This window comes from Pelobates fuscus, chromosome 9 (assembly GCF_036172605.1).
Source record: "Pelobates fuscus isolate aPelFus1 chromosome 9, aPelFus1.pri, whole genome shotgun sequence".
Lineage (NCBI taxonomy): Eukaryota > Metazoa > Chordata > Amphibia > Anura > Pelobatidae > Pelobates > Pelobates fuscus.
In genome coordinates this window covers 7,934,319-7,962,029 of record NC_086325.1, presented here as the reverse complement: position 1 = coordinate 7,962,029, position 27,711 = coordinate 7,934,319, and the positions used below count along the sequence as shown (strand labels likewise).

The 27,711-nt window shown below is 43.4% G+C and overlaps 1 protein-coding gene across 2 annotated transcripts in view; it reads right to left on the bottom strand.

The window, feature by feature from the left end:
- The window catches only part of DPF1 (double PHD fingers 1), a 100,975-nt gene that overhangs the window by 64,154 nt on the left and 9,110 nt on the right, over positions 1–27,711 (bottom strand). Inside the window, exons 2-3 of one of the 2 annotated variants that reach the window (XM_063431065.1) lie at positions 14,547–14,707; positions 6,630–6,737 (exon numbers count right to left, since the gene is read on the bottom strand). In XM_063431065.1, the coding sequence (XP_063287135.1) occupies positions 6,630–6,737; positions 14,547–14,707 (269 nt within the window). The remainder of the gene's footprint in view (positions 1–6,629; positions 6,738–14,546; positions 14,708–27,711) is intronic. The other variant, XM_063431066.1, reaches the window with a different exon arrangement.

Genomic DNA, 27,711 nt, shown 5'->3' with positions numbered 1-27,711 from the left:
CTTGGCAACCATAAGTAACAGCTGTTTATGGTTGGGAGGATTTCAATCTTGATGGGTGGCCACCCATTCATTCAGGTGTCTTTCGTTTTAATTTTCTGTCTAGGGGTATATAAGGGTGTTACTCACTCTTTTATTACAGGCTCCCTTGATAAAGGCATTTTGCCGAAACGTTGGGGGTCTATTGGTTGACTCTTGTCTTCTTCTCACTAGGTCTGGTATGTTGTTATTTTTTTTTGTGTAATTTATCATTTTTGGGGGGTTTATTGAATTTGGCATCTCATATAACCATGTAGTTTACTTACATGTAACTATTTATGCATCATGTAGTTTGCTTACATGCAAGAACTTATTGATATTGCATTGTACTCCTTATTGGGCATTTATTGCTTTTTCTATGCATTGATACTGTATATGAGAGCCTATTATTTTGACCCATGTAATAAACTGTTTTTCATATACTCTTGTGGTTGTGCTCCTTGTTTAAACAATATACATAGATCTTGCCATAACAGAAAGAGGGGAAATATGCACAATGTACAGGTGATACTCGAAAAATTAGAATATCGTGCAAAAGTTAATTTATTTCAGTAATGCAACATAACAGGGGAAACTAATATATGAGATGGACGCACTACATGCAAAGCAAGATAGCTCAAGCCGTGATTTGTCATAAGTTCGATGATTATGGCTTACAGCTCATGAAAATCCACAATCTCAGTAAATTAGAATATTACATGCAATCAATAAAACAAGGAATGTACATAGAACAATATCGGACCTCTGAAAAGTATAAGCATGCATATGGACTCAGTACTTGGTTTGGGCCCCTTTTGCAGCAATTACTGCCTCAATGCGGCGTGGCATGGAAGCTATCAGCCTGTGGCACTGCTGAGATGTTATGGAAGACCAGGATGCTTCAATAGCGGCCTTCAGCTCTTCTGCATTGTTCGGTCTCATGTCTCTCATCTTTCTCTTGGCAATGCCCCATAGATTCTCTATGGGGTTCAGGTCAGGCGAGTTTGCTGGCCAATCAAGCACAGTAATCCCACGGTCATTGAACCAGGCTTTGGTGCTTTTGGCAGTGTGGGCAGGTGCCAAGTCCTACTGGAAAATTAAGTCAGCATCCCCATAAAGCTTGTCTGCGGAAGGAAGCATGAAGTGCTCAAAATCTCCTGGTAGACGGTTGCGTTGACCCTGGACTTAATGAAGCACAGTGGACCAACACCAGCAGATGACATGGCTCCCCAAATCAACACAGACTGGAAACTTCACAGTGGACTTCAAGCATCTTGCAATGTGTGCCTCTCCATTCTTCCACCAGACTCTGGGTCCTTGGTTTCCAAATGAGATGCAAAAGTTGCTCTCATCAGAAAAGAGGACTTTGGACCACTGAGCAACAGATCAGGTCTGTTTTTCTTTGGCCCAGGTAAGACGCTTCTGACATTGTTGTTCAGGAGCGGCTTGACAAGAGGAATACGACATCTGAAGCCCATGTCCAGGATCCGTCTGTGTGTGGTGGCTCTTGATGCACTGACTCCAGCCTCAGTCCACTCCTTGTGAAAGTCCCCAACACTTTTGAATGGCCTTTTCTTGACAATCCTCTCCAGGCTGTGGTCATCCCTGCTGCTTTTCCCTTACACATAACTTTCTATTAATGTGCTTTGATATAGCACTTTGCGAACATCCAACTTCCTTCGCAATTACCTTTTGAGGCTTTCCCTCCTTATGGAGGGTGTCAATTATGGTTTTCTGCACAACTGTCAGGTTAGCAGTCTTCCCTATGATTGTGATTCCTACTGAACCAGACAGAGACCATTTAAAGGCTCAGAAACCCTTTGCAGGTGTTATGGCTTACTTAGCTGATTAGAGTGGGACACTGTGAGCCTAGAATATTGCACCTTTTCACAATATTCTAATTTACTGAGATTGTGGGTTTAGGGTTTTGTAAGCCATAATCATTACACTTATGACAAATCACGGCTTGAACTATCTTGCTTTGCATGTAATGCGTCTATCTCATATATTAGTTTCCACTTTACGTTGCATTACTGAAATAAATGAACTTTTGCACGATATTCTAATTTTTCGAGTACCACCTGTACATTAATGGAACACTATAGTCACCTATATTACTTAGTTTTAAAAAGCAGTTTTTGTGTATAGATCACTCCCCTGCAATTTCACTGCTCAATTCACTGTCATTTAGGAGTTAAATCACTTTGTTTCTGTTTATGCAGCCCTAGCCACACCTCCCCTGGCTATGACTGACAGAGCCTGCATGAAAAAAAAAATGGTTTCACTTTCAAACAGATGTAATTTACCTTAAATAATTGTATCTCAATCTCTAAATTGAACTTTAATCACATACAGGAGGCTCTTGCATGGTCTAGCAAGCTATTAACATAGCAGGGGATAAGAAAATCTTAATTAAACAGAACTTGCAATAAAGAAAGCCTAAATAGGTCTCTCTTTACAGGAAGTGTTTATGGAAGGCTGTGCAAGTCACATGCAGGGAGGTGTGACTAGGGTTCATAAACAAAGGGATTTAACTCCTAAATGGCAGAGGATTGAGCAGTGAGGCTGCAGGGGCATGTTCTATACACCAAAACTGCTTCATTAAGCTAAAGTTGTTCAGGTGACTATAGTGTCCCTTTAAGTCCAGGACTTTGACTGGGCCATTGCAACACCTTGATTTTTTTTCAGCAAGTCTGTTGTAGATTTGCTGCTGTTCTTGGGATCATTGACCCAATTTCAGTCAAGCTTGAGCTGTCGGACAGATGGCCTCATATTTGATTCTATAAGACTTGGGTATACAGAGGAGTTCATGGAAGGTTCCCAGGTCCTGTGGCTGCAAAACAAGCCCAAATCATCTCGTCTCCACCACCGCGCTTGACAGTTGGCATGAGGTGTTTGTGCTGATGTGCTGTGTTTGGTTTTGACCAAATGGGCGCTCTGCATTATGGTCAAACATCTCCACTTTGGTCTGGTTTGTTCTGAGGACATTGCTCCCGAAGTCTTGTGGCTTGTTCAGATGCAACTTTGCAAACCTAAGCCGTGCAGAGAGCAGAGGCTTCTGGGAACCCTTCCAAACAAATCACACTTGTTCAGTCTTTGTCTAATTGTACTGCCATGAACTTTAACATGTAACGTGCTTTCCAAGGCCAGCAGAGTCTGAGATGTAATTCTTGGAGTTTTTGCAATATCTCTGTGTTTTGCACAGTCTGACCGTGGGGTGAATTTGCTGGGATGTCAACTGTCTTGAATGTTTTCCATTTCTGAATCATCTTATTTTACTGTAGAATGATGGACTTTGAATTGTTTGGAAGTGGCCTTATAACCCTTCCCAGTATGATGGGCAGCAACAAAGCTTCTCGAGGATCATTTGGTCATGGCTGGTGTCTTTCCTCCTTGGTATTGTGTTAACACAAACTGCGAGAACTTCGGCTTTTATAGAGGTGGTCACACTTGCTGATGATCAATTAATCTAGAGCATTTGATTATCAGCGCCTTCATTTTGGCTTTATTTTTGTTGAATACATCATGGCACAGTGTAATAGTCATGTGTTGTTCGTTTAAGGTTGTATTTATATAATTTTAAGACCTGCTAAGGAACAGATGATTGGTATTATGTCCTGATATGTAAAAGCATATAACTCCCTGGCTTTCTGCCAATCAGAGAGCCAGAATGGTTTCCTTCCACTTCCGATAGATATTCCACCATAAATAAAAGCATGGATAAACAGTGAATTGCATTTACTTTATTCTAGGCAATGGAGTGTTTCTTTAAATACACACTCCTTGCCATTCACAGTAAATCCCGCCCCCCCCTAGAGATGTATTCCCACAACAAAGGGCTTGCAATCTGATTTTTTTTTTTTTTTTTTAACAGAGATTACAGGACCTATAAAGACAGGCTTAGACAGCTCTTGGTTTATATCTAAAGTAATGACTGCACGTTATCAAGACAGGCTCAGAGAGCACTGGGTTTATATCTAATGTAGGGGATCTGACTGCACGTTATCAGGACAGGCTCAGACAGCGCTGGATTTAAATCTAATGTAGGGGATCTGACTGCACGTTATCAGGACAGGCTCAGACAGTGCTGGGTTTATATCTAATGTAGGGGATCTGACTGCACGTTATCAGGACAGGCTCAGACAGCGCTGGGTTTATATCTAATGTAGGGGATCTGACTGCACGTTATCAGGACAGGCTCAGACAGTGATGGGTTTATATCTAATGTAGGGGATCTGACGTTATCAGGACAGGCTCAGACAGCGCTGGGTTTATATCTAATGTAAGGGATCTGACTGCACGTTATCAGGACAGGCTCAGACAGCGCTGGATTTAAATCTAATGTAGGGGATCTGACTGCACGTTATCAGGACAGGCTCAGACAGCAGTGGGTTTAAATCTAATGTAGGGGATCTGACTGCACGTTATCAGGACAGGCTCAGACAGCACTGGATTTAAATCTAATGTAGGGGATCTGACTGCACGTTATCAGGACAGGCTCAGACAGCAGTGGGTTTCTATATAATGTAGGGGATCTGACTGCACGTTATCAGGACAGGCTCAGACAGTGCTGGGTTTATATCTAATGTAGGGGATCTGACTGCACGTTATCAGGACAGGCTCAGACAGCAGTGGGTTTAAATCTAATGTAGGGGATCTGACTGCACGTTATCAGGACAGGCTCAGACAGCGCTGGGTTTCTATATAATGTAGGGGATCTGACGTTATCAGGACAGGCTCAGAGAGCACTGGATTTAAATCTAATGTAGGGGATCTGACTGCACGTTATCAGGACAGGCTCAGACAGCAGTGGGTTTAAATCTAATGTAGAGGATCTGACCGCACGTTATCAGGACAGGCTCAGACAGCAGTGGGTTTAAATCTAATGTAGGGGATCTGACCGCACGTTATCAGGACAGGCTCAGACAGCAGTGGGTTTAAATCTAATGTAGGGGATCTGACTGCACGTTATCAGGACAGGCTCAGACAGCGCTGGGTTTATATCTAATGTAGGGGATCTGACCGCACGTTATCAGGACAGGCTCAGACAGCCCTGTGTTTATATCTAATATAAGGGATCTGGCCGAACATTATCAGGACAGGCTCAGACAGTGCTGGCTTTAAATTTAATGTAGAGGGTCTGGCCACATGTTATCAGGACAGGCTCAGGCAGCTCTGGGTTTATATTTAAAGTAGGGGATCTGACAGCATGTTATCAGGACAGGCTCCGACAGCGCTGGGTTTATATCTAATGTAATAACAGGGCATTATCAGGACATGCCGAGACAGCGCTGGGTTTATATCTAATGTAGAATGTCTGCCTGCACATTATCAGGACAGGCTCAGACAGTTTTGCCTCCTAACTGCACATTAGGCATCTGATTGTAAGCTCTTTTGATGTGGGAATGTACCTAATAATTGCCCTTGGTGTTAAATCATTTGCTAGTGAGAGACCAACAAGGCACTAGTTAGCTGTAACTTACACACTTAAAATACAACACACATGTATAACAAAAATTTAATAGAAAGCACCTACAGATCTTCACAACAGACGCATCGAAAGCTAACATTTATCAGACTCTCTGCAATCCATACCCTTGTCGACTGCCGCAGATTTTTATCTTTATCTTTTGCAACCACCCTTCTCTGCATCCTATAACCAGCCTCCTTTACCCCTAAAAATAGCTCTGCCTCTTGCAATCAATCGTCTCTGCCTCCTCCAATCGGCCTTCTTCAATCAGCCTTTCATGCCTCCAGTAACCAGCCTTCCCTGCCTCCAGTAATCGGATTCCCTGCCTCCAGTAACCAGTCTACTTTATCCCTCAAAACCAGCTCTCTCTGCCTTCTACAACCAGTCTCCTCTACCCACTGCAACTAACCATATCTACCTCCTGCAATCAATTGCCCCTGCCTCCAGTAACCGGCCTTCCCTACCTCCGGTAACCGGCCTTTCCTTCCTCCGGTAACCGGCCTTTCCTGCCTCCGGTAACCGGCCTTTCCTGCCTCCGGTAACCGGCCTTTCCTGCCTCCGGTAACCGGCCTTTCCTGCCTCCGGTAACCGGCCTTTCCTGCCTCCGGTAACCGGCCTTTCCTGCCTCCGGTAACCGGCCTTTCCTGCCTCCGGTAACCGGCCTTTCCTGCCTCCGGTAACCGGCCTCTCCTGCCTCCGGTAACCGGCCTCTCCTGCCTCCGGTAACCGGCCTTTCCTGCCTCCGGTAACCGGCCTTTCCAGCCTCCGGTAACCGGCCTTTCCAGCCTCCGGTAACCGGCCTTTCCAGCCTCCGGTAACCGGCCTTTCCAGCCTCCGGTAACCGGCCTTCCCAGCCTCCGGTAACCGGCCTTCCCAGCCTCCGGTAACCGGCCTTCCCAGCCTCCGGTAACCGGCCTTCCCTGCCTCCGGTAACCGGCCTTCCCTGCCTCCGGTAACCAGCCTTCCCTGCCTGATGCAACCAGTTTCCTGTACAGCAGACAGGCATACATATCTAATGTTAATTCTCTTTGCAATTTCCATCACTTGGTTGCAGTAATCCTCTCCCTGGGTGCCAAGCATTGCAGGTCTCCCCTAGCATAATGAGAGTATTAACACCTTGGACCCACCCAAACTAACGCCTTACCAAATTTGAACTCACAGGGTCTCAGACGAGGATCCTCCAAGATATCCAACCGCCTCTTCTTCCTCCAGCAGCGTGCGGGATAAGTGTAAATCTGTCCGGCCGATAGACCTGCCACAGAATGAGAAGGAATATGCATTTAGTTTTCATTTCAGAGACCTTCAGAGACAATCATTGCTAGTTTCAGGGGAGTCAATAGCTTGGCTCTGTCCAGCTTTCTCCTCGGAGTCCTGCTCCAGTTTAAAAAAAACCATCTATTCAACATTGACAAGGAAAGCGGTGTCTGCCCAGCATTGTAAGCACAAAAGGTGGAAATCATAGCAGAAATACAGCATTCAAATGTCTTAAACTATTTGTCCTTTTAAAAAAAAAAAAAAAAAAAAAGTTAAACATTTGAAAATAAATAAATTCAAATTGCACGTTTTATTATTTCATGGTTTGCTAGACATACAGCTTGCCAAGATACGTACCCAGTGGTTTAAGCACATTACCATAGATATTAAATAATATATATATTAACACAAGATTAGACACCTGCATGGCCTTCAGGGTCAGAGGAAAGCAGATAATTTAATCTTAGAAAAGTCCTAAAGGGGAATAATATAAACCTCTTTCAGGTGAGGTTTAAGAGAAGCATAGCTTATCTTATATTACACCAAAACTAAATGTCAGACCCACATTATATTAATGCCACGGGAGTCAGCCTCTGGAGAGAACGCAATTTCAAACTCCGGCTGTTACCGCAAACGTTCCATTGCTTCAAATACTGGAGTCAACAGCAAAATGCGGGGGGGGGGGGGGGGGGGGGGGCAGGGGGGGATGTATTTACAAAACAGTGGCACTCGTTTCTTTAATTTACCCTTGGAGTCTCCGATGTTGTCTACATGAAAAAAACAAAAAACAGGCTGAGATTTCCAATTCCACAATTCAAAACGATAGCTAGGTGAGGAATTTTAGATTTTTTTTCTTCCAAGGATATAGCAAAATATATCTTTTACATTTGTTACGCCTTATCAGTGCTTAATTAATTTTGCCATAAACCGTGTTTTAGAAATACAAAATTAAATAAGTTTTCAAATTCTGACATTGTCTTTCATTGCTAAGAAAGAGCTTTAAAGGGAAATTTCTCTGTAAACTCAAGGAATATGCTTGCTAATAAACAGATTGTTTTCCTTTTCCACATTTAACCAAATTTGGAAGGCTGCACCTCATAATCATGTGTTTTTCTTGTTTTCTTTTTTGCTTCTCTTTCTAAGACATTTCCAGATATAATTTACATCTTGTATACAGATGCAACAAACACGTAAAAAAAATAAATAACATTTTCAGATTTTCACACAACAGGAGATGAGAAAGTTAATATGACAGTTTTCAAAGTAGGGCGGATACAAAATCAATCATTTAAATCAGATTTCTTTTCATAAAATGCTTTTGGTATGTAAAAAAAAAAAAATCTACCTAAAAATGGTTTTCTATTTAAAAAACATTATAGTACAAATGAAGTATGGATTACTTATGCTGCATAAGGCTGTATACTAATGCAATATTTAACTTTTGGTAAATTAATTTTTATTAATCCAAGTTTAATTTGTGTCTACAGAGAAAACGTGCACTTTTTCAACATAAAAAAATAAAACAAATAATAAACATTTAAAGTTCAGAAAAAGACCCCAATGCCAAATCTATGTACACATACTGAACCGCTTTAATTTAAACTGTTCTCCCAATATGAGTGATTATTATATTCAATTGGCGATCGTTCACCTTGCAATAATTTCATTATTACTTATCTCTGTATTTCTAATGATTTATAACAAAATCAGTTTCGATGTGAACTAATCTGAAATTTACTATTCTAAATATGAAATCTTCATTTGGTTGGAAATGCTAAAATTATAACAACCAGCCAGAATTAGTTTTACATTTAAAAATCAGGATTTAAATGGAGTCTTACTGACTAGTGATTTATATCGAACCAAATTCCCTCTGTTTCAAAGCAATCACAGTTGAAATATACTCGTGTATAAGTCAAGAATATTTAGTCATAAACTTCATTTTAAAACACAGAGTCAACTTATCCATGGGTCAGTGCTAGTTTCGATAGAATTTTGTACATTGAATGCAGGGCAATGTCGACTCCCGAACGCCGTTCTCCTAGCTGGTCGGGAAGTCGAACGGGCAGGGGTACAAGTTTCAGCGGGGTTCACAGGCTTGCGTGGCCCACTCAGAGATCCATGCCGTCAACGACCACGTACCGCTGCCTGCGTTCGGACGACAACATGGCCGCCAATTGTTCGAACACGTGCGTTTGTATATATACGAATGGAATATGGGAATGCTTGTTTGTGGTTAACAGCCAGGGGTGGTAGGTGATTACGAGGTGTTAACAAGGGGGGCCACACAGAGTCTGTTCGGTATCCGAACAGAAGGGGAACAATTCCATTAGAATGCAGGGGGATATCAGACGAAACAAGGTACAAATAAGGGAACACATACCCTCGACGTACCCACGAGTCATAGCATATATCACAATTGTTGGACAAAAAACTGCACTCGACTTATAGACGAGATCGACTTATAGACTAGTATTTACGGTAACGGAAAATTTTCCTACCAGTAATACTGCAAAAATTTGCTTAAAACCAGCCTTAACTTGGGAATTGCATATAAAAGGGCCAGTTTCAGAACCAAAAGTACTTTAGGTTAATGAAGCAGTATTGGTGTATAGGTAATGCCTCAATTCTCTGCTGCTCAGGAGTTAAAATAGTTTGTTTCTGCATCCCCAGCTACACCTCTCCTGGCTGTCAATCACACACTTTCCTGTACACTTCCTTCAAACACAGATCCATTTAGACCTTATGGCCTCGATTTAACAAGCTTTCCAAATGACTCAATACTGTTGGAAAAAAAATCTAAATAAATTCCCATAGACCTTAATGGTGACTTCTGGAAAGTATTTCTAACAGTGTTGAATGAATTCAAAAGCTTAGTAAATTGAGGTGTATGTTGTTACGGACCGTTTCACTTACAAGAGGATAAAACCCAGTTTAGGCGATAATCCCCTTTCCAGATGCACAGGCAGCTACTGCAGACACCATTCTCCCGACTGGAGACACACGAACACTGAATCCGAGAAACCTTTAAATTCTCCCAAGCATATGAATGCTGTAGACCATCGAATAGGAACCATATGAATAGGCTTGTACTCCTAGCAGTCAACTGGAACAGCATGCAATAAATCCTTCCCCCCAATAATGAGACGACACTTCACTTTGAGGGTAAAACAGGAACTCAGGACTGGCTCATCCAGCCTGGCTTTTATTTCCAACTCACACATACAGGCCACACCCAGGGGGAGGCATAAAAGAACCAATGACATAGATGTTACCTCCCACACATCCCCTCCCCTTAGTGTGACACATAATCCCATTATGCATACAGTGTAACATATACTTTTACTCAACTTTCATAACTTTAAAACCATACATCACATTCACATAAAAATACATATCCACAATCAATCCATTCAGGGGAACAACATATTAAAAAATGGCATGAATTCGACCAGGGGTTCAAAAGTTACTAAAAGTATATTTTGTCCCTCCTGGCTGGCAGAAAAACATCCCCACAATGCACCCTGGTTTCCTCCCTTCTGCCCTGGAGTTAATTGGAGAAGTAATCCAATTATCCAGGACTAGAGGCAGACTCCATTAACCACATGGTTGCAAAACGACATAAAACACTTTAAAATACATAAAGTCACATTTTACACATAACACACAGACATTTCACATATCCCCAGATAGCTGGGATCTGAGCGCACAAAACTACCGAATAGCGCGCAGATCCTATTCACACAGTACAATTGCCATGGAGCTAAAGTCTTTCCCATAGTCTTTCATTATATGAATAGGCTCCATGGTATGTCTATCTGGGGTATTACATTCCCATAAAGTCTGGTCCATAGTCCAAAGGCAAGAGGCGGGCAATCAGCCCCCTCCAAGGACACGTGGCGAGGTCGGTTTCGCCACATATGTGAAGCCTAGCTTTAGCAGGGCATTTACTGTAAGAATTGCAGGGTGCTGGGAAGGTCCTTCTTATGGCTCTGTTCGAAGCTGTGAAATATACACACACACACACATATATATATATATATATATATATATATATATATATATATGTGTGTCGGCCACCCGGATATGAATACGGGTTTCGCCGCTAAGGACGTCTTTTCCCCTCTCAGGAACTCTGCTGCACCAAATTCAGTAGTATCACTGTTGAAGAGTCTAGCTTTCCAAGAAATGTAAGTCCAGAGTAGGTATAGCTTTCCCCCACAGACATTAGCGGAGACTGAATGCTGGGAGTGAACTGATTTTATTATGGGTCACACACTGCCTTTTATGCATAGACCCCTACATGGTGTTTCTTACACAAACATACAGGGTCTTATATCCCAAGATCCTCTGTGCCTGAGAGATAACTGTGTGAGAAAAAGCTATAACTCAATTATCTCTCAGGTAGAGAAAAATCTACAATAGTTACAACACCCCAAAACAGACATAATACAACCAGTTACCCCCTCAAGCCTTATATCCCTGGATAGCCTGAATATGAGCGCACAACATATCCAAAAAGCGCTCAGATCCCACGAACACAGCCGAATCGCCACCGGGGTAAAGTAACACCGGGAGAACAAAAACGAACAAACCAAACGTACGCCATAACTTCGCGGGAACAAGATGGACGCCAACTCTCTTCCCACGTGCATACAAATGGCGGCCACCCAGCCAAACACATTATGAAGGTGTCAATAGGGGTCAACGAGGTTATCAAGCATACGGGAGGGCTGAGTATGGGAGGTATAACAAGTGGAGTTCGTGCTTTGGTTCGGTTACCAAACAAAACAGGGAAAAAGTAGGTGAACACAATATTTCAGTGATAGGGTGTTCTGTCACAATAAATATATATATATATATATATATATATATATATAAATATTTTGCATCTATTTTTACGTACGGGTTTATAGATTCTTGTATCTGACTGGTCCCTGCTCAACACAAACAATGAAGTTCGTGCTGGGTAAAAACGGGGTGGATCAACTAAGCTATAGAAAGCAAGTTGTGCAGGTAAGAAGATGTGGACATTTAGCCAGTAAGGGGATTTTGAAATTCTACTAAAATTATTTTTGCTGCATTGTTCAGTTGTATAAGAAATATGTATATTGTAGAATTTTTAATCTCAGCTTGAAAAGGTTACTGGCCCAAAAATCACAGGGTTAAAGGATCACTATAGGGTCAGGAACACAAACATGTATTTCTGACCCTATAGTGTTAACACCACCATTTACCCCCCCCCCCTGGGCCCCTCATGCCTCCATAAATATAGTAAAAATCTTACTGTATTCAAGCCTGAAGCTGTAACTCTGCATGCTGTTAGACTCAGAAAAACAAGCAGTCTGCTGACGTGTGGTAGCCTGATCCAATCACAGTGCTTCCCCATAGGATTGGCTGAGACTGACAAAGAGGCAGATCAGGGGCAGAGCCAGCATGATTCAAACACAGCCCTGGCCAATCAGCATCTCCTCATAGAGATGAATAGAATCAATGAATCTCTATGAGGAAAGTTCAGTGTCTGCATGCAGAGGGAGGAGATACTGAATGTTTGGATGCATTTTAGGCAGCCATGACCCAGGAAGGATCTCTAACAGCCACCTGAGGAGTGGCCAGTGAAGTTATCACTAGGCTGTAATGTAAACACTGCATTTTCTCTGAAAAGACAGTGTTTACAGCAAAAAGCCTGAAGGTAATGATTCTACTCACCAGAACAAATTCAATAAGCTGTAGTTGTTCTGGTGACTATAGTGTCCCTTTAAGGGCAAAAAAAAATAAAAATAATCCCCAATCTGGCGCCTTGGAAGACTTTTTGATTACATGACATGGTGATGGTTATGGACAACCAAGTGCATAGATGTTTCTAACAGGTGACAGGTGTGCAATTAACCCATTACGTTCCATATAGACATTGCAGTGTGTGTTTATTCCTTGAAGGAATGCTTCGATATATAGCTCCCTGTGTCTAAATAGCTTCCTACTTTTTGTCGGAGTTCTTCAGGTTTCATAAAACACATAAAAAGGTAGGGACTATTTTTTCACATATATAGACCTGATGCCCATGATCAATTATTCCCCTTCGTGGAAAATAAAAAGTTAGACATTTTTTGCCAAAAAAATAATTTACATTTACTCAGAGTAAATCAATTATTAAATGGAATCCAGACCTAGCGAAGGATATAACTATGAAAGAATGGAATAACTCCCTTAATACGATATATAAAGTCTGTCATTGTTTAAATATACACGAAACCCATTATAAAATACTAAACAGATGGTATAGTACCCCCTACAAAATCGCAATAATGTATCCTACAGCCCCACCAAATTGTTGGAGATGCAATTAATCAACTGCAGACTTCAAACATATTTGGTGGGATTGTCCGAAAATTAGACCTTTATGGGATTCGGTAAACCAATATTTATCAGTTTTATTCGAAATAAGGGTTGAGCTGACTCCAAGTATGGCCCTATTACCATGCATTAATAAAGAATTTAGACCTATTATCTTCCACATCCTAATGGCGGTGAAAACCTCAATAGCCAGGAATTGGAAATCCCCTACGGTAGACAACGTGTCTAAGATCCATGCTCAAAGCATTATTCAATGTAAAATGGAAAGGGTCACTACACATATTGGGATACATTGATTAAAACATTGGACCCTGAATAAGGAGGTTTCCCGACTATCCGTTCTTTTCATAGTGGATTTTCACGGTTTCTTTTTCTTTTTTTAATCTAACCACATGGTTTACATCTGTTTAGGGAAACGTTTGAGCCCCCTCCCCCGAGCCTGATAAGGGAACTTATTTTTTTTTTCTCTTGCACCGAGAACCGAGTAAAGGTTTGTATGTTAGTTAGTTAGTTTATGTATTTGTTTGTTTAATAAAATTGTAATAGTCTTAAGATAAAAGCATGAAACAGAAATAAAGCGGATAAGGATAGAGAGCGAAAGAGAAATTGAACAAAACATATGATGATTTGGTATTCGATAACTTCATTTACGATTACTTAAGAAATGAAATAACTAATACCATATTCTGATGTGAAACAAAAAAAAAAAAAGGAAAAAAAAAGTTAGACTTTTTTTTTTTTTTTTTTAAATAAACAAATTACTCACCTTTTCTCGAGCGCCGCATCTCTCTTGGTGCTGTCGCGACCTCTTTCTAAAGCAAGTTTTATGAATGGCCGTCACTGATTGGCTAAGAGTGTTAGTTGCCTGATTCTGCAAATGCCTTCCAGTTTAAAGATTTTGAGAAAACGGAAAGAGAGAGGCAGAGAACGGTTTAACCTCTTCAGGTGAGCCAGCGCCAGGGATCTCTTGGTACCATAATAACTGTATTTCAGTGCAGTTGCTATGGTGCCCAGAGTGTTCTTTAAACATGGCTTGTACACAGTATCAAGTCGGGGAGGTATCCAGGTGCAAACACATTCTAGTCCTTTGATGTGCTGAATTCGCTAAGTGTTTATGTTATAGCACACGTTTTCACAATTCTCTTTATAATCAAAGTGCTGTAATATGAGAATAATGGGATTGACATTACTGCTGTATCTTTAATTGCTCATTGGTTGCTGTCAATAACTACCGAACATCAGATTGTAATGTCCCCCATACTCCAAGGATTTACAAAATAGCATTGTGATTTTACAATATCATGCCTCTACTGCTAGCTTTTACAGTAACCGCCTGGAACTGAGTGCACAAATACAAAGCGTACTTTCACTTGCATTATTTATCACTATATATTACAATTCAAACTGAAACTTTAATAATATTGATAAAATACTTATATATTCTCCCCCTCACCTGGGCCCCTGTGTGTTTTCTCCATCCAGATATAGCAATTATTTTGTGCCACGCCGGTCTGGGAGTCTAAAAATGGTAGCCTCATACTTCTCTCTGCGCAAAGGCGCGCGTTGTAACTGCGACAGTGCTCAATCGCTTCCCGGTAGAAATCTTCTCCCAGGCTGTTGACAATAAACAGAAACAGATAGGAATGTTATATTTTCACTACTTGTTTTACCCTGAAATTCAAACTACAAGTACAGCGGATTTATAACAAACAGAAGAAAAGAAGGAATCATAAAAAAAAAAATTCCAAATCAGAGTGCTGTAGTGGTTTTGGTACCAATATACCCTTGATGTTGCTTCCCATTCATGTGCCAAATTGTTTGCGAACAATTTGACACAAATCAAGAGTCCCCCCGGCACCTGTGACCCTGCCCCTCACTGTCCATAACGCTAATACACAGGTTTCACTTCCACTTTAGTAATATCAGTTTTGTCCAAGTTTGGATGACATCAGCTGACATGCACCAGTTGAAGAATGATTTCTAAATACAGACACAGATGCAACAGATTTTGTATATATGGAAGTCCATCGCGTCCCAGAGGGACTCTTGGTTCATTTCAAACTTACCTAAGGCACAGCAGAAAGGGCAAGCGCACACACTGCAGTGGCTAAAGTGGTTACGGAGCTTAGAATATCCTTTAATTAATCCTTTAAAAATTCCAGAATAAAAATATAATATACTATGAAATCAATGCTAATAAATATTCTGTCATCTCCTAGGATTTCTTTATAGAAGACGGAGATAATTCTTCTTTAACCCCTTAAGGACCAAACTTTTGGAATAAAAGGGAATCATGACATGTCACACATGTCATGTGTCCTTAAGGGGTTAAGGAAAATATAGCAGAAATCAGAATGTGTAAACAATACAAGTTCACAAAGGGAACATTTTAAATATTATTTTTTAATCTAAATTTAGCAAACTTTCATTTTTTTTATCTCACTCTAGAAAAACGTATGCTATTAAAAGATTTCAAAATAGATCAATAAATCAATAACTTTTGCCTAATCTGGTAATGAACAAACGTACATACAGTATATATTTGCAATGTTTCAGAGCAGTGAGAATCGTCCTCAGGTAACAGATTACAATACGATATTTGAGACATTCCATTGCACTAGAGTAGCAAGCTCTGTCTAGCGCACAAAATCAATTATCGAGAGTAAATTAGCATAAAAATCACATTTTATTTACGTGAATATAATAAGGAGCAAGATAATGCGTCATATTTCAAATATGATTCTTTACTGATACTCCATGTCAAAACGTAGCCAGCATTATAATATTTTTCAGACGGGTCAGAAGGTTCTGAAATGCTCTACAATGTAACAGGGATATGAACAAAGATATATATAGAACATATTTATAGTGGTGTACTATGTTTCACATACTTTTGAGGCAGTCTCTTTAAAGGACAACTATCATCAAATTTTCACTTTTTGTATTTATAAAAGTTTATTGCATTTAATTTTAAAAAAAAATTTTTTAAATGTCACTTTTTATTTGGCTAAGCGGCCATGTTGGGACAGACTCTACCGTTATGTCACAAACTGCTACTCAACCTAACTTGCTGCTGCTGCTATCGCTCTGTGTTAAGCCTGGCTGCTTAACTGCATGGACGCGCAATCCATTGCTCCTGCGAAAAGGTGTAAAATCCGCTACCATCCGCGGCTCCAGTGAGTCCCAGGCATACACACACACAGACACACGAGTGCCTTGTTGCCCCGGCACCACGGGCTATACGCTGATGCCTTTTTGTATGCACAGAGGGGCAGGAAAACCCGATGTAAAACCGGGGCCTACCTCACGGACTCACCGGCGTTGATCCTGACTCGATGCCTGGAACAGTACACAGAGCTTGCACACGAGGTACAATCGACACCCTGCTCACCGACCACAACATGGTGAGGAAATCTCTCAAATCCCAGGCAAGGGTCCCCAAAAAAACACGGGACATACAGACTTTATTGCAAAGGCCCCAGAGCCACCAAACGGCGGCCGGCTCAGACCTGACATCCAGTCCCCACAGCCCCGACCTAACTTCAGAGGGGAAGGGAAGCTCCTAGGAGCTACAGACTGAGGGAGAAGGTCTAGCGTCTGCCACAAAATAGAATATCAGGCAGCTAATAAGGGAGATTCTGCAAATGTTCGATTCTGATATGAACTCAGGTCAGACAGAGATACAGGCCGTGTCCCAAAGAGTCCTGGCCTCAGAGGAAGATATCAGTGATATTCGACAAGAACTGAAAACAATTAGAGATACCCTACGCCAGCTGCAATCCTCTGACTCTGCGTACCAACTTAGACTGGATACTACCGGTGCATGAACATCAAAATCCGGGGAATGCCGGACTCTGTAGGCCTCTGTAAGTCTCACTACCTACGGAGGTTAACTGCTACACTGTTGTCTCACACCCAGGCCAAGAAAGAAACAATAAGGCTAAACAAGCACGCCGGCAGCTCTACGTGATGTAATTGTGCCCTGTCACTCCATACTGTCCAAACAGAGCTTTCTAACTGCACTCAGGAACAAGACCCCACTGGACTTTGAGTCATCAGACTCAGTCTCTTCAAGACATCACGCGCACCACACTACAATGGCGAAAGTCACTAAGCCCTATAACCGTTCAGCTCCAACAGGCAAAGGTGGACTACCGATGGCTGCTGCCAAGAACCCTAGCAGCGGTACGGAACGACACTGTCCTAAAACTCAACTCTCTCGCGGAAGCCCCCGCTTTCCTACAAGCCTTGGGACTCTCACAAGACACAGGGGCATCTCACACGTGGGATCCTGAGAGAACGGTCTAATTCACCCCCAGAGGAGACCGGAATTAAATAGCGGTGACCTGAGCAGACACCACGCCAAAAAAGAAGAAGAAGAAAAAAGTTACATTTTCTAAAAACAAAAACAAAAATACATCATCTTAAAAAAATTATTAAGATTCATTAAATGCAATAAACGTGTAATGTTATAGCTGCTACTGTATAGTATTTTCTCATCATTCTTTGAGCTTTCATACTTGTTTTAATATTTCAGGAAACCATTTTTATAATAAGGCATTAACATGCGTGATTTCCAAAACACCATGAAAGCTTTTTACTAATACTAATTGATATTCATATAGTTTGACAGGTGGACAATCATAAGAAGTTAAAATTAAGACAATAAAGCGGGTCTGTCACCCCCAAAACATGACAAAGATAAAATATTTATAAAATGCTGAAGGCGGTGTTGGAAGTTCGGTGAATTTACACCTCAATCAACAGTTATCGTACGTCAAAGGCCTCAAATTAATTACATTATTCCTTATCTACAGAAGTCACTGTTAGAGTCTATGGGAATTTCCTTAGATAAATCATTTGGAACGTTTTCTAACAGTACGGAATCCTTTGGAAAGTTTATTATGATGGTGGTGGGAATATGGCAATATCTTACTCACCACAAGATAATATGTATGGAGACTGCAGCGGTCTCCTCCACAGATATACCCTCGCGCACACACGAGGGTACAGCACGGACATGCACGCCTGGCGGATGAAGCGCCAGGAGTTGTGAAGATGGCGGTGCCCAGGCAGAACAGCATAAGGTAAGTAAATTAACTGCACTTACCCCGGGCCACCGCACACCAATCAGGGGTCTTTGCTAAATATGCAGACACTCCAGAAGCTGAATGGTTTCAGGGAACACACTGGGATCACCAACAGGAATAGTTGGAAAAATGAATTGGTCACTTTAAATGTTGGAGACACCCAACACATTGTCTCTGTATAGAAAAACTGTAATAGTTTGCTATTTTCCCCACACATTTTACAGAGCCGAGAGGATATTAAGATCAAAGGGAAGTCAGTGAGAGAAAATGAGCAAAACGTATAAACCGACACAATTTCATTGTTACAGACGATTATGAGTAAAGTAGCTTAATTTCCTTGAAATACCGGATTTAAACATTAACTTGACTTTTAACTATTTATAACCATTTTCAGCACTGCCTTCACACAACTTAAAATCCCTAAAGTGGCAGCTCTTAATATACGGAAAGGTGAGTTCTACCTGAACCTATCCCTCGTGGGCGCCTCCATGTTCCTCCTCTCCAGCTCCTGGCGCAGATCAATGATCGAGAGTACAGTATTGAGGTCGATTCAGGAACCTGCAGTTTGCAGCAGTCACTGGTGACGGCCATCGGGATTAAGCGTATAGCTCCGCTCAGTGTTTAAGAAAATGATCACTTGTGTAGCGCCAGCTTATTCCGCAGAGCTTTCCAATGGCCAGCTCCAAAGATCTTCACCCAAGCTGCCACATACATCTGAAACGCATTGACATGTGTTTTAAGAATCTATTCCGCTTCCCCATATTCAAATGCTCCAAAATCTCTTTAAGGAGTCTTGCAAATCATTCAACCAATTCCAGTGCCCGAATAGCTGCAATTCAGCCAACGCATTTCTTCTGTTCCCACCTATTATTATTAGTAACGGCGTTTATAAAGCGTCAACATATGAAAAAAGACAATCCAATGTACATGGACAAATACAAGAAGTAAAAAGGGCCCTGCCCGTGAACTGTGATCCAGCCATTGAAGCTCGTTTGTACAAAGTATTTCCTCGATTTAATGTTTTTGGATAAGCTATTTAAATGCTTTAATATGTTTGGATAAACTTTTAATTTCTTTTTTTCACAATGTTAAAATATCCAAAAGATATTATATTGAAAAAAAATTCAATATGGAGGGCGGAGCCTGACTGACAAGCAGAGTGGACGCATCCAAGGCAAGCTCCTGAGCAACACCCGCTTAATAAGCTTTGTTTCTCTGCTCCAAGATGTTACTCACCGCATAGTGGGGAATCTGGCAACTCGATCGGTACCGGACTCATTACTTTCCTGAACAGAATACTCTTCCCTCACTTCCTGCGGCCTTTAAACCTGTCAGGCGTCAGAGGGACGGCAGCTCTCCAGACACCACATCCTGATACTTTGAGCGGACTTCTGCACTCTTCCCAAACCTTCCTATGGACCGGTGGGGGCCATCCCAGCCCCAGGAGGTCTCCCTCTGACACTTGGCAACAGGAGCTGTTCTGCCTGGGGTCACCGCATGGCTTCCAAGATGGCAGCGATCGTGACCTGAGACCGAGCCGAAACCCATGTCGCAACAATCCTGACTAAGATTCTGGGCCACTATTGAAGTGAGACAGCAATGTGACCTGACAACTCAATCGCAAACCTCAGACACATCACCAAAAAGTACTCACCCGCTCCAATCCAAGGCGCCCTCGAGGCCTTCTGGTGGCCCAAGAAGTCACTGAGTCCCTTTGCCTCCATGGGAGAGACCATAGATAGGACTTGAGAGATGACCAGTGCTGTATTCCGACACTGAGCCAGCTACAGAGCGGGGCCTAACAAGGGCATCAAACTGAGCCTCTTAACCCCTCAAGATGGCGGCTCCTGTACTAGCATGTATCTGGGGACATCAGGTCAAGGCTCACCGTCAGTGCTTCCACGCTACATACGCCTACCCACGAAGTGTCGCTTTCTGAGAGTCCAGCAGTCTCCACACAAACGGGGGATCGGAGGAGGATGCAGGGGGCTCATTGTGGCGGACTCTGGTATTTTATTTGCTTGTGATCTTGTTTGAAGTAACAGACCACTCTCTATTTTTATATATTTTTTTCTTTTGCAGTGTTTACCTAGCATGTTCCCATTCCATGTACCTACTCCCATAATTCCTAGGCATCACCATACCATACCGGTCTTCTAGTTTACATGTTAGCTCACATTCAGACATGGCTGTCTAGCACTTTATTCATGACAAATACTGGGTTGGCGGGACGTGAGTGAGAAGTGTATAGTGAGAACAATGTTTCTTCTTTTGCCTGTTGGATGTTTAGGTTGATGGCCACTGAACAGGAATAGTGATCAGAACACAGTTATGTGGAAGTTTTACTGCGAAGAGGGACAAAGAATGGCGCATGGTCTGATGTTCTAACACGCTCCCCCATCCTTCCCATTGCATGACTGCGGCACTGAGACCATCCTGCATAATTCTGTATAGAGTTTCTGGAATCACTTCTTTAGATACGAGTACTTTATCCCCGTATGGAAAATGGAACCACTCTACTGCACACACTCACAGGAAAACGTGAATCTAGCACTTTTACACAGTACATCCTGTAAGTAATACATCTAACACTATGGAATTAGTTTCCACTAAATAAACAAGTTAATAAAGAATAATAAATATCCTGGAAAAGGTTGAAAGAAAAATATGTCTGTACTATTGAGATATATTGCAAGCTTGTTATGTGTCTGAATACCTAATAAAGATTGAGGAATGTTGAATCAGGTTTAAACATCATTAATTTTAAAATTCTTTTTATCAATAAAGATATATTGGGTATCGGCCGTTCTGAGATCTTCAATTATTACCAAACTCATTAAAACTCACTATATTGATCTCAGAAAGATCAAAGACTGTGTTGACTTAAACCTAAGCAGGTATCGCAGTTGGTGCATTAATTAGCTGAGCTACAAAGCATGTTTCTCAACGTTAACCTAGAGCACACCACTGCAGTATTTCTCAATGATTTTTTGGGTTTCCCCCATGGGGTTTGAAGTGGAAGACACAGTACACCACTCCGATGTGAGCCAGATAAATTTGTCTACATAGAAACTGGTTCGACGTGAAACTGTACCCAGCACTGACCTTGAAAGATAGACAAAGTCCTGTGTCTTAGACAGGAGTCAGCATTCACCCATAGACAACAAGACCATACCTACACAGAGCATGGAACTGTGGGCTTAACATTTTAAACGCCAGCCGTTGAGAGACAATATTACATTTCAAGAACTGTAAAAATCACTGATCAACTGCCATCCAGCAATCAATGAGGAACATAATCGGGGAATTCAGAACAAAAAGAAAAGGGAACGCCAAATTTTACGCCAAATAACTGAGCTGGATATTTTTTGCAATTTTGGTAATTTTAAAATGACCCCTGTTAAGTTCTTAGCCCTTCTAAAAAAAAAAATGAGTAAAAAGTTTTGAATAAAAAAATAAATAAAAGTATTTATAAAGAATAAAATATAAGAAAAAACTTACTTTAGAGAAAGAAACACAAGCCCAATATAAACACCACACACGTCATTCATTTATGAGCTCCTTTTATCTTTTTTCGAATAAAGTCGACTTCCCAATGAACAACTTAATTTATATTACCCCATATAAAAAATATAGGAAAACTGGGATTCTTTATAACAGTTAGAAAGTGATATTGCGGATCCCGAGGGATCGCGGGAGCTTAGATACGTAGATCTTATTTTACGATCATCGAGATAATGCCCCTTATTCACACAGCTGTAACTAGTGGTGGCCGGGATAAGGGGCCAAACGTGATGGCTCCAACTCTGCCTTTTGTCAAGTTTTGTCAAATTGAGGATAAAAAGACAAACTACTCCCAACTTTGTCTAGTGATATATGTAGAATGTGTTGGAATTTTAATGTAATGTCATAAATGAAATCTTTTTGAAATGCTCACTTTTGGGGGGGGGGGGGGGGGGGGGGGGGGGGTGGCGACATCTTTAAAAACTTAAATAAAATAAAACGTAAACTAAATTGTGAGTCAGGGCCGCCATCAGGGCATGACAACCATAACAGTCAGGGCTGCCATCAGAAATTTTAGGGCCCCTGACACAGCTCAAGATCTGGGCCCCCGGGGCCAGCCCCGAGTCCGCCCACAAGGATGAAGTGTGTGTGTGTATAGTGGATGCGGTATGTGTGTCATGGATGCAGTGTGTATAGTGGATGCAGTGTGTATAGTGGATGCAGTGTGTATAGTGGATGCAGTGTGTATGGTGGATGCAGTGTGTATAGTGGATGCAGTGTGTATAGTGGATGCAGTGTGTATAGTGGATGCAGTATGTGTGTCATGGATGCAGTGTGTATAGTGGATGCAGTGTGTATAGTGGATGCAGTGTGTATAGTGGATGCAGTGTGTATAGTGGATGCAGTATGTGTGTCATGGATGCAGTGTGTATAGTGGATGCAGTGTGTATAGTGGATGCAGTATGTGTGTCATGGATGCAGTGTGTATAGTGGATGCAGTGTGTATAGTGGATGCAGTGTATATAGTGGATGCAGATTGTACGTTTGTGTAATGTATGTAATGTTTGTATGCATGCATTAGATGCAGAGTGTGTGTGTAGTGAATGCAGAGTGTGTGTTTTTGTAGTGGATGTAGTGTGTTTGTAGTGAATGTAGTGTGTTTGTAGTGAGTGAAACGTGTGTATAGTGAATGTAGTGTGTGTGTAGTACAAAGTGTGTTTAGTGAATGTAGTGCGTGTGTAGTGCAGAGTGTGTTTAGTGAATGTAGTGCAGAGTGTATAGTGAATGTAGTGCAGAGTGTATAGTGAATGTAGTGTGTGTGTGTAGTGCAAAATGTGTATAGTGAATGTAGTGTGTCTGTAGCGCAAAGTGTGTTTAGTGAATGTAGTGTGTGTGTGTGTGTGTAGTGCAGAGTGTGTTTAGTAAATGCAGTGTTAGTAGTGAGTGCAGAGTGTTTTAGTGAATGTAGTGTATGTGTAGTGCAGAGTGTATTTAGTGAATGTAGTGCAGAGTGTGTTGAGTGAATGTAGTGCAGAGTGTGTTGAGTGAATGTAGTGCAGAGTGTGTTGAGTGAATGTAGTGTGTGTGTAGTGCAGAGTGTGTTGAGTGAATGTAGTGTGTGTAGTGCAGAGTGTGTTGAGTGAATGTAGTGTGTGTGTAGTGCAGAGTGTGCTTGTAAGGATTCAGTGTGTGTGTAAAATAGGGGGGGAGGGGAGTATTATTTTATTTATTTATTTGTGTATATTTCAATTTTATTCCCCCCTCCCTGGTTCTTTCTGTGCCAGGGAGGGGGGAGATCGCATTTCCTGTTGATCCAGTGGCATGGTGGAGGGAGCCAGCCGCGGTACATTGAAGAGGGGGCCCAGCAGCACACATTGTCTTCCTTTCCAGCTCCTCTCTGACTAAATCTCACGAGACAGGCCTGTGTGCTGTGCGGAGCGTTGCCATAGTAACCCGTGGCAACGCTCTGGCAGCCGCAGGGTGCAGGAAAGTTAGACAGAGAGCAGCTGGAAAGGAGGACAGAGTTTGCTGCTGGGCCCCCACTTCGTCGTACAGGTAGCAGGGGGCCCTCTGCGCACATATATATATATATTTATGTGCTTCTCTATGACAAGCGTTCAGCGTCGACATGCAGAGCATGGAGATGTTGAATGTCAGTGCTGCACATTTTGCAACACTGACACAGGAAGCGCCTAGGTGTTCCTAGGCAGCAATGTAAACACTGCATTTTCTCTGAAAAGGCAGTCTTTGCAGCAAAAACCCTGCAGTGGTAGACTATACTCACCAGAACAACTACATTAAGCTGTATAATATAAATTAAGCTGTAGTTGTTCTGGTAACTATAGTGTTACTTTATGTTTGTGCGTGCAAAGGGGTAGGGACTGCAGAGGGTGCCGAAAGGAAGGGGCTGTAAAGGGTGTGAGTGGAAGGGGCTGCAGAGTGTACAGGGGGGAATAGAGGCTGTAGTGGGTGCAAAGGGTAATAGGAGCTGCAGTGGGAGCAGTTGGGTAGCCCACTAGCCACTACCAAAAGCGAAACCCTACCATTGCGCACAGTGCAGGGGGTAGGAGATGCAGTGGGAGCAGGGGGGTAGGGGATGCAGTGGGAGCAGGGGGGTAGGGGATGCAGTGGGAGCCGGGGGTAGGGGATGCAGTGGGAGCAGGGGGAGCAGGGGGGAAGGGGATGCAGTGGGAGCAGGGGGGTAGGGGATGCAGTGGGAGCAGGGGGGTAGGGGATGCAGTGGGAGCCGGGGGTAGGGGATGCAGTGGGAGCAGGGGGAGCAGGGGGGAAGGGGATGCAGTGGGAGCAGGGGGGTAGGGGATGCAGTGGGAGCAGGGGGGTAGGGGATGCAGTGGGGGTAGGGGGTGCAGTGGGAGCAGGGGGGGTAGGGGATGCAGTGGGAGCAGGGGGGTAGGGGATGCAGTGGGAGCAAGGGGGGTAGGGGATGCAGTGGGAGCAAGGGGGTAGGGGATGCAGTGGGAGCAAGGGGGTAGGGGATGCAGTGGGAGCAAGGGGGGGTAGGGGATGCAGTGGGAGCAGGGGGTAGGGGATGCAGTGGGAGCAGAGGGGTAGGGGATATGCAGTGGGAGCAGGGGGGTAGGGGATGCAGTGAGAGCACGGGGTAGGGGATGCAGTGGGAACAAGGGGGTAGGGGATGCAGTGGGAGCAGGGGGTAGGGGATGAAGTGGGAGCAGGGGGGTAGGGGGATGCAGTGGGAGCAGGGGGGTAGGGGATGCAGTGGGAGCAAGGGGGCATAGGGGATGCAGTGGGAGCAGTGGGCATAGGGGATGCAGTGGGAGCAGGGGGGTAGGGGGTGCAGTGGGAGCAAGGGGGGTAGGGGATGCAGTGGGAGCAAGGGGGGTAAGGGGGATAGGGGATGCAGTGGGAGCAGGGGGTAGGGGATGCAGTGGGAGCAAGGGGGTAGGGGATGCAGTGGGAGCAAGGGGGGTAAGGGGGATAGGGGATGCAGTGGGAGCAGGGGGTAGGGGATGCAGTGGGAGCAGGGGGGTAGGGGATGCAGTGGGAGCAAGGGGGTAGGGGATGCAGTGGGAGCAAGGGGGGGTAGAGGCTCCCAAAACCCTCCCAAACCTTACCTCTCTGGTGGTCCTCTTCTGAAGGAACCTCACAATGTTGACACGCTGCCTGTAAGTCTGCTCAGGGCAGCTCCGCACAGCTCACTCTGCACTGTGACTGATGATGTCACTTCCTGCAGAACAAGCTGCACGGAGCTGCCCTGAGCAATGTTACAGGCAGCTCAGTGAGGCTGTGTTTGGAGACAGGCACACTGAGGGGCAGCCTAGTGGGGTCTTTGGAAGGCCCCTATAGCTGTCCCTCAGTGTGCCCTGCACGGAGGACATGATTAGGAGCAGCAGGGGCCCGCGGACGGCTATGCGGGCCCCTTGCTGAGTGCAGGCTGGCTGGGGAGATTGTTTAACTCCCCAGCTCAGCCATTACTTACTGCAGCAGTATGTGGGGCTCGGGGCCCCCCAGGACCGCCGGGCCCATGACAACTGTTATCAGGGCCGCCATCAGGGCATGACAACTTTAAAAACTTAAATAAAATAAAACGTAAACTAAATTGTGAGTCAGGGCCGCCATCAGGGCATGACAACCATAACAGTCAGGGCTGCCATCAGAAATTTTAGGGCCCCTGACACAGCTCAAGATCTGGGCCCCCGGGGCCAGCCCCGAGTCCGCCCACAAGGATGAAGTGTGTGTGTGTATAGTGGATGCGGTATGTGTGTCATGGATGCAGTGTGTATAGTGGATGCAGTGTGTATAGTGGATGCAGTGTGTATAGTGGATGCAGTGTGTATGGTGGATGCAGTGTGTATAGTGGATGCAGTGTGTATAGTGGATGCAGTGTGTATAGTGGATGCAGTGTGTATAGTGGATGCAGTATGTGTGTCATGGATGCAGTGTGTATAGTGGATGCAGTGTGTATAGTGGATGCAGTGTGTATAGTGGATGCAGTGTGTATAGTGGATGCAGTATGTGTGTCATGGATGCAGTGTGTATAGTGGATGCAGTGTGTATAGTGGATGCAGTATGTGTGTCATGGATGCAGTGTGTATAGTGGATGCAGTGTGTATAGTGGATGCAGTGTATATAGTGGATGCAGATTGTACGTTTGTGTAATGTATGTAATGTTTGTATGCATGCATTAGATGCAGAGTGTGTGTGTAGTGAATGCAGAGTGTGTGTTTTTGTAGTGGATGTAGTGTGTTTGTAGTGAATGTAGTGTGTTTGTAGTGAGTGAAACGTGTGTATAGTGAATGTAGTGTGTGTGTAGTACAAAGTGTGTTTAGTGAATGTAGTGCGTGTGTAGTGCAGAGTGTGTTTAGTGAATGTAGTGCAGAGTGTATAGTGAATGTAGTGCAGAGTGTATAGTGAATGTAGTGTGTGTGTGTAGTGCAAAATGTGTATAGTGAATGTAGTGTGTCTGTAGCGCAAAGTGTGTTTAGTGAATGTAGTGTGTGTGTGTGTGTGTAGTGCAGAGTGTGTTTAGTAAATGCAGTGTTTGTAGTGAGTGCAGAGTGTTTTAGTGAATGTAGTGTATGTGTAGTGCAGAGTGTATTTAGTGAATGTAGTGCAGAGTGTGTTGAGTGAATGTAGTGCAGAGTGTGTTGAGTGAATGTAGTGTGTGTGTAGTGCAGAGTGTGTTGAGTGAATGTAGTGTGTGTAGTGCAGAGTGTGTTGAGTGAATGTAGTGTGTGTGTAGTGCAGAGTGTGCTTGTAAGGATTCAGTGTGTGTGTAAAATAGGGGGGGAGGGGAGTATTATTTTATTTATTTATTTGTGTATATTTCAATTTTATTCCCCCCTCCCTGGTTCTTTCTGTGCCAGGGAGGGGGGAGATCGCATTTCCTGTTGATCCAGTGGCATGGTGGAGGGAGCCAGCCGCGGTACATTGAAGAGGGGGCCCAGCAGCACACATTGTCTTCCTTTCCAGCTCCTCTCTGACTAAATCTCACGAGACAGGCCTGTGTGCTGTGCGGAGCGTTGCCATAGTAACCCGTGGCAACGCTCTGGCAGCCGCAGGGTGCAGGAAAGTTAGACAGAGAGCAGCTGGAAAGGAGGACAGAGTTTGCTGCTGGGCCCCCACTTCGTCGTACAGGTAGCAGGGGGCCCTCTGCGCACATATATATATATATTTATGTGCTTCTCTATGACAAGCGTTCAGCGTCGACATGCAGAGCATGGAGATGTTGAATGTCAGTGCTGCACATTTTGCAACACTGACACAGGAAGCGCCTAGGTGTTCCTAGGCAGCAATGTAAACACTGCATTTTCTCTGAAAAGGCAGTCTTTGCAGCAAAAACCCTGCAGTGGTAGACTATACTCACCAGAACAACTACATTAAGCTGTATAATATAAATTAAGCTGTAGTTGTTCTGGTAACTATAGTGTTACTTTATGTTTGTGCGTGCAAAGGGGTAGGGACTGCAGAGGGTGCCGAAAGGAAGGGGCTGTAAAGGGTGTGAGTGGAAGGGGCTGCAGAGTGTACAGGGGGGAATAGAGGCTG